General features: G+C 69.7%; 1 protein-coding gene across 1 annotated transcript; it reads left to right on the top strand.

Annotated features, from left to right (window-relative positions):
- Nucleotides 1-2,472: 2,472 nt before the first annotated feature.
- CBX2 (chromobox 2) lies at nt 2,473-7,491 on the top strand (the record flags this gene model as incomplete). Its single annotated transcript, XM_084236529.1, has 5 exons — nt 2,473-2,544; nt 2,610-2,653; nt 3,420-3,485; nt 4,821-4,923; nt 6,181-7,491. The coding sequence occupies 5 exons, from the start codon at nt 2,473-2,475 to the stop codon at nt 7,489-7,491; spliced, it is 1,596 nt and encodes a 531-aa protein (XP_084092655.1).
- Nucleotides 7,492-8,183: the final 692 nt, after the last annotated feature.

Below are 8,183 nucleotides of genomic sequence, written 5' to 3' on the forward strand. Positions count from 1 at the left end.
ACACACACACCACACACACGCCACACACACCCCACACACGCCACACACACACTCCACACACACGCCACACACACATTCCACACACACGCCACACACACGCCACACACACACTCCACACACACCCCACACACACACCCCACACACACTCCACACACACGCGCCACACACACACTCCACACACACACCCCACACACACTCCACACACACGCGCCACACACACTCCACACACACGCCCCACACACCCCACACACGCGCGCCACACACACGCCACACACACCACACACACACTCCACACACACGCGCCACACACACGCCACACACACACGCCACACACACACGCCACACACACTCCACACCCCCCACACACACACCCCACACAGACCCCACACACCCCACACACACACTCCACACACACCACACACTCCACACACAAACCCAAACACACTCCACACACACACGCCACACACACACACCACACACACGCCACACACACCCCACACACGCCACACACACGCCACACACACACTCCACACACACCCCACACACACCCCACACACACGCCACACACACTCCACACACACCCCACACACACTCCACACACACGCGCCACACACACGCCACACACACGCGCCACACACACGCCACACACACCACACACACACTCCACACACACGCGCCACACACACTCCACACACACGCCCCACACACCCCCCACACACACTCCACACACGCGCGCCACACACACGCCACACACACACACCCCACACACACTCCACACACACCCCACACACACATTCCACACACACACCCCACACACACGCCACACACACTCCACACACACGCGCCACACACACACCCCACACACACTCCACACACACGTGCCACACACACGCCACACACACCACACACACACTCCACACACGCGCCACACACACTCCACGCACACACTCCACACACACACTCCACACACACCCCCACACACACCCCACACACACACTCCACACACACACTCCACACACACCCCACACACCCCCACACACACTCCACACACACCCCACACACGCCCCACACACACCCCACACACACTCCACACACACACTCTACACACACGCCACACACACACCACACACACACACTCCACACACCCCACACGCACGCGCCACACACACACCCCACACACACACTCCACAGACTCCAGACTCCACACACTCCACACACACACTCCACACACACGCACACTCCACACACTCGCCACACACACACTCCACACACACACCCCACACACACTCCACACACATACTCCACATAACACACCCCACACACACTCCACACACACTCCACACACACTCCACACACACACACTCCACACACACACTCCACACACCACACACACACTCCACACACACTCCACACACCCCACACACACACTCCACACACACTCCACACACTCCACACACCACACACACTCCACACACACACTCCACACACACACTCCACACACACTCCACACACCACACACACTCCACACACACACTCCACACACACTCCACACACACACTCCACACACACACTCCACACACACTCCACACACCACACACACACTGCACACACACACACTCCACACACGCACAAGCACACCCTTCATGAAGGAGGCAGCACACATTGAAAGCCGTGGTCGTCCTAAGCTCGGGGCGGCTTCCACTTTCCTCAGCTCATTTGCGAGCACCGGGGCGGCTGCCTCCGGGGGTGCACTCTCCCCTCTCGCCTTTGGGGGGGTTGGGCCGCCGCGCCCCGACGCCGCACCCCAACCTTCGTCTCCCGCGCCTCCCCAGCCCCGGGCCGCTTTGCTCCCGCGCAAGCCGGAGGCCCGCCGGGGCCGAGGACACGCCGCCCCGGGCCAGAGCGCGGGCGGCGGCCGGCGCGCCCCAGCAGAGGCCCTGGGAGACCCCGGCGGGAGGCGGCCGCCGGGTCGCCCCCCGCCCCGCCCCGCCGCCCCGCCCCGCCCCGCCCCGCCGCGCCGGCCGGAACAATGGCCACCGGCCCGGGGAGCGGGGTCCGCGCAGGCCGGGCGCGCCCCGGGGGCAGAGTGGGGTCGGGGCGGCCCGGGGCCCGCATCCCCGGCGCCCCCTCCTCCCGCGGGCTCCCGCCGGCGCCCGGGCCCGCCCCCGGCTCCCCGCGCCGCCCGGCCCCCGCCCCGGGAGCCCGCGGGAACAATGCGCGCGCGGCCCGCCCCGCCCCGGCCCGCCCGGCCCCGCCCCCGGGCGCGCATTGGCCCGGCGCGGCCCGCCCCCGGGCGCTCATTGGCCGGGCCGCGCGGGGCGGCGGGGGCGGGCCGGGGGCGGGGCCGGGGCGCGGCGGCGCGCGTGCGCGGGGCGGGCCGCGGCGGGCGGGGGCGGCGCTTTGTGTCGGCGGGCGCGGGCGGCGGCGGGCGCGGGCGCCGGGCCGGGCGGGCGGGGAGCCGGGCCGGGCAGCATGGAGGAGCTGAGCAGCGTGGGCGAGCAGGTCTTCGCCGCCGAGTGCATCCTGAGCAAGCGGCTGCGCAAGGTGCGTGCGCCCCGGCCCGCCCGCCCGCGCCCGCGCGCCGCGGCTCACGCCTCTCTCTCCCGCAGGGCAAGCTGGAGTACCTGGTCAAGTGGCGCGGCTGGTCCTCCAAGTGAGTCCCCGGCCCCCGCCCCGGCCCCGGCCCCGGCCCCGGCCCCCGCCCCGACCCCGGCCCCGCCCCCGCCCCGGCCCCGGGAGGCGCGTCGGGCCGGGCGGCGCTGCCGGGCGGGAAGTTGGCGGGTCCCGGGGGTCCGCGCGCGGCCGCCCTTTGTTTACGAGCCCGCGGGGCGCCCCCGCCCCCCGCCCCCGGCCGGTCCCCCGCCCCGCGCTCCCCCCGCGCCCCGCCCCGCCCCGGGTAACCTGAGATTCCCGCCGGCGGACGCGGCTCCGCTCCCGCCTCATCCCGGGGCCGGGGGCGCCGCCCGCCCCCCCCCCCCCCCCGCGCGGCCCGGACCCCCCCTCGCCGCCCGCGCCCCGCGCTCCCCTCCCGGGCCGGGCCGCGCTCCGGGGCGGCCACATTGTTCTGCCTCCGGCTCCCCGGCCCCCGCGCCCCGGACGAGCCTCCCTCGCCCGCTGGCTCGCGGCCAGGCGGGGGCTTCCCCGGCGACTCCCCTTCCCCCGGGTTTGTTCAGCTCCGGGGAGACGGCCGCCCCCCCGCGGCAACTGGGGTGGAGGTGCTGCTCTTTCTGCGACTCGGAGAATAGGGCGCTGCATTCAGGGCCCTCCCATGCGGGGAGCTCACCCCGGTGTGGGGGGACCTGTTGGATTCTGCAGCAGCACCCCAGGGCCGTGCCGCCCGCGGGTCAGAGCCCAGGGGGACCCCGGGAAGCGGCCCCAGGCTGCCTGAGGCTCTGAACACCCTGCTCCTTGCTTTCCAGACACAACAGCTGGGAGCCCGAGGAGAACATCCTGGACCCGAGGCTGCTCCTGGCCTTCCAGAAGAAGTGAGCGTCAACAGCGCGGGGAGGGGAGGGCAGGCGGCCACTTGGCCCTGCAGGCCGGTGCTTCTGGGCTTGAGCCGGGGTCCCAGGCCACTCTGCGGCCGCCACCAGGTCCCACGCGCAGTCTCCATGGCGATACGTAAAGGTGGAGCAGGCCTCGGGATTCCGGATGAGCCCCTCCCCAGCGGCCCTCTCCAGCCCAGACCTGAGGAAGTGCTGCTTCGGCCCTGCCCAGGGCGCACTGGCAGGCCGGCCTTCCTTCCGGAAAGGCCCTGGGCTCCCAGCTGCCTGAGCAGGCCCGCATGGGGCGGGGGGCCCAGAGAGGGCGCTGGGACACACAGCACGGCTGGCTTGGCTGTGCTTGGGACAGGCTGTGAGACAGGGTGCCCCGGGGAGACCCTGGGACCCCTGGCTGTCCCAGGGGCCGGATTTGCTTCTGTAATTCTAGATGTTGTTCCTGGTTTCAGGTGGGCGACTCCGACCAAGAGAGAGGCCTTCGGGAACTGCTCGGGGCCGGGGGTGTTGGAGGGAGGCCAGGAGCTTGCTGGGGGCAGGGGCTTAAGACCGGGGTGCCCTGTGGAGGGGGCAGGTGACCGAGCTGCCCTGGATCTTTTCCAGCTTGTTCTCTGGCTGCTCGAGCTCTGCCCCCTCTTTTTGCTGTAATAGGACATCCTGGGTGTCCTCAGAAGGCCCTGGGGAGAAGCAGAGAGAGACCTGGCTGAGATTGGGGCGCCATGTCCCCCACTCACACTTGGTTGTAGCCACACAGCAGACAACGAGTGGAGCCACCCAGGACCGCGGGGGTGGCGTGGAGCAGAGGCGGGGGTGCGCACCCTCTGCGCCCACACCATGACCCCTCCGGCAATAGGAGCTGGCCCTTGCTCGGGCTGGGGGCGCTGAGTTTGGGGTCTGTGGGTGCCCGTGTCAGAAAGGAGCTGCGCTGTCCAGTGGGCACTGCCTCCGAGCGGCCAGTCTCCTGCAGAGAGTGGCGGGGATTGACCCAGGGTTGTTGTCCGTGGGTTTGGTGAGAGGAAACTGTTCATTTCCCGGCTTTGCTGGGATCGCCGCTTGCCGGCACCCCTATGCCAATAAAGCAGGTGGAGGTGAAAATCAAACCGACCGGTGTTGGGGGGTGGGGGCAGGGGCTTAGGGCAGCGACCCCAAGGAAGGACTAGACACACGCCACACACACGCCAGGGGCAGGGGGGACGGAGCCTGCCCGGGAGGTGTCCTTCACCAGGGCGTGCTCAGCGTCCACCGGCCCGAATGTCAGGGGCCTTGGGCTCCCTGTGGGGAGGGGGCCTGCGTGGCACCCGCCCTCACAGCTGCTGTCTGCAGGGAGCAGGAGAAGGAGGCTCACAACCGCAAGAGGGGCAAGCGGCCGCGGGGCCGGCCAAGGAAGCACGCGGTGACCTCCTGCAGCCGGCACTCCAAGCTCAAGGTGGGTGACCAGTGGCCCCCGCGCGGCCACTGTGGGCTGGGGTTCCAGCCCGCGCCAGCAGTGTGGAGGAGGGGGGAGGCTCGGGGCTTTGGGGAATGGGGCTGGCAGGGTTTCCCCTGGCCTGGGAGACCCGGGCCCGCCACTCCTGCCCGCCCGGAGCAGGGCCCCTCGCCCGCTGACCACGACCCTCTCTTCCTCCCGGTGACTCCTGGGAGAGCGCGGAGAGCGGGACGCTCGCAGACGGTGGGTGCTGGGGGCGGCTACTTGCGGTGAAGCTTCACCTGACGTGGGTGTGGAGGGTGGGGGAGGGGCCGTGAGCCTGTGCCATCCGGGACCGAGCCGCAGAGGCTGGCGAGAGGGGCTTCGCTGCGCCCAGGGGCTCGCACGCCCGGGTCTGTGGGCCCTGCTCCCCCGGCAGCTCTGAGGACGGTGGCGCATCCAGGCCATAGAGTGGGGCGTGTGTCTAGTCCTTCCTCGGGGTCGCTGCCCTAGGGCCCTGGAGCCAGACGCTGGTGGCCAAGAGCCTGGTCACTCCTCACCAAGCCGCCCCGGAGGCTGTGAGCCGCACTGTCCTGGCTACCCTGCCCTCCTTATCTTCGAGACCTTCCTTTCGAGCAGGATGCCGGGCCCGGACCGCCTGGGGACCCCGGATTGTCTGGGGAGATGCAGTGTTCATGTTGAGAGGTGGCGCTGGCCGGCCAGGGTGGCCAGCGTGGGGGGCCACGGACCTGACGTTGGGGCTGGCTGACCTGGAAACCTGAGAGCTTTCCAGGTTGCAGGGGCCCCCAGTGCAGGCCTTGGAGCTTCGCCCCAGGGACCCAGCTCTGTCTCCCTGAGCACCTGTGAAAATGCTGGTCCTGAGGCTGGAGGGTGCGCCTGCACCCGCGGTGGGTGGCCAGGGCTGCGCTGGGTGCTGGCAGCTCCTGTGGCCAGGCCTGAAGACGGGCAGGTGGGAAGCAGGGGTCTGCTTGCTGGGGTCTCAGAGGTTGTGCTCGCTGCCTCTCAACCCTCGGGCACCCCACCCTCGCTCTCCGCGGCTGCCCCCCTCGGGCAGTGCTGGAGAGCTGCGGTGACCCTGGAAGCTGACAGCGCCGGGGTCATGTAGGTGGGCCTTGACCCCCGGCTTGCCGTCTCCGTCCCATGTCCAGCTCTCCTCCTGGCGGCTCTGGGGACTGGCTGGGCCCGCGCTCCTGGCCGGAGCCACGGCAGCCCCGGCTTCCGGGGGCCGTGCTGACACACACCTCCCTTGTCCCCCAGGAACCCGACGCCCCCTCCAAATCCAAGTCCAGCAGCTCCTCCTCCTCTACCACCTCTTCCTCCTCGTCCTCAGATGAAGAGGACGACAGCGACTTAGACGCCAAGCGGGGCCCCCGGGGCCGCGAGACCCACCCCGTGCCCCAGAAGAAGGCCCAGATCCTGGTGGCCAAGCCCGAGCTGAAAGACCCCGCCCGGAAGAAGCGGGGCCGCAAGCCCCTGCCCCCGGAGCAGAAGGCGGCCCGGCGGCCGGTGAGCCTGGCCAAGGTGCTGAAGACTGCCCGCAAGGACCTGGGCGCGCCGGCGGGCAAGCTGCCCCCTCCTCTCAGCTCACCCGTGGCCGGCCTGGCTGCCCTGAAGGCCCACGCCAAAGAGGCCTGTGGCGGCCCCAGTGCCATGGCCACCCCGGAGAACCTGGCCAGCCTGATGAAGGGCATGGCCGGCAGCCCCAGCCGGGGCGGCATCAGCTGGCAGAGCTCCATCGTGCACTACATGAACCGCATGAGCCAGAGCCAGGCCCAGGCCGCCAGCAGGCTGGCCCTCAAGGCCCAGACCGCCAGCAAGTGCGGCCTGGGGCTGGACCTCAAGGTGAGGACGCAGAAGGGGGAGCTAGGGGTCAGCGCGCCAGGAAGCAAAGTCCTAAAGGCCCCCAGCAGCGGGGCTGTGGAGCAGAAGTCAGGGAGCACAGGGGGACCCCCCCACCTCCACAGCGGCAGCAAAGTCCCTGCGGGGTGCCTGGGCCCCCAGCCTGCACCTCCCCAGGAGCTCAGCCTCCAGATCTTGGACTTACAGAGCGTGAAGAACGGCACGCCGGGGGTGGGCACAGTGGCCCGCCACGCCGCGGCCACCAAGGGCGTCCCTGCCGCCGGCCCGGCCAGCGGGAAGGGCGCCGGGGCTGGCCTCACCCTGGGGAGCGGGGGCGGCGCGCCCCCCAACAGCAGCAAGAGCGAGAAGCAGGCCTGCAGGGCAGCCGCTCCGCCCACCCCGGCGGCCAAGAGGGACTGTGCCAAGGGCGGCTCGGCCCCCAGTGGGCAGGAGGGCCACCCGGCCCCAGGGGAAGCCCGCAAGGCGGCCGCGCTGTCCGAGATGAGCACGGGCGAGGAGAACAGCAGCTCCGACTCGGACCCCGACGCGGCCTCGCCCCCCGGCGCCCAGCGCAACCTCTCAGTGTCCGTCCAGACCAGCCAGGACTGGAAGCCGCCCCGCAGCCTCATCGAGCACGTCTTCGTCACCGACGTCACCGCCAACCTCATCACGGTCACCGTGAAGGAGTCCCCCACCAGCGTGGGCTTCTTCAACCTGAGACATTACTGAGGCCCGCGGCCACCGCGCCCTGCCGCCCGGGGCCTCTCCAGGCCGCGGGGCCCTGCGGAGGCCGGCTTGGCGGCCGCTCCCCAAGCCCGCCCGCCCGCGCCCGGCGGGCACCGTGCCTTGAGGCCGCGCCCGGGCCGGCCTCGCCCCGTTCCTACCTCTCTGGGCGTTTGCTCTGCTCCCCGTCTCGCCTCAGGAAATCTGTGGGGACACCTGTGGCTCTGGCGGAAGATCTTGAAACAGGTTTCTTAAGCAAGTGCTGTGTTTGAGCCGCCCTTCCTGGCAGGTGCTGACAAGTGGTGGTCGTCCACCCAGGGCACGGGAGGGGCTGCAGCATCCCCCCAGTTTCCCAGAGCACAGAGCGGGGGCTTCTGTCTAGCAGTGGGAAAGAAACCGGGGTGCAACCTTGAGGGATTGCTCTAGGGAGGCCGCAATTCAGTCTTTAGAAAACAGGGCAGGGAAAGGGCCCTGCTGGTCAGACCCCCCCCCTTCAGAAGTGCGCCCTCAAGCAAGAGGGGAGCACACAGTCCCGACTCCCACCAACAGCTGAGTGCCGTGGCTTTAACAAGAGGAGGGGTGCTGACATGGGGGGACCCTAGAGGTTGGTTCCCATGACCTCTGTCTGTAGTTCATTAACATCTGCAGCCCCCAAATGTTGAGCCGGAAGTCCAGCAGCTTGGGCAGGAATGTCCCCA

The sequence above is a fragment of the Talpa europaea genome, assembly GCF_964194135.1.
Source record: "Talpa europaea genome assembly, chromosome: 7".
NCBI classification, from domain to species: domain Eukaryota; kingdom Metazoa; phylum Chordata; class Mammalia; order Eulipotyphla; family Talpidae; genus Talpa; species Talpa europaea.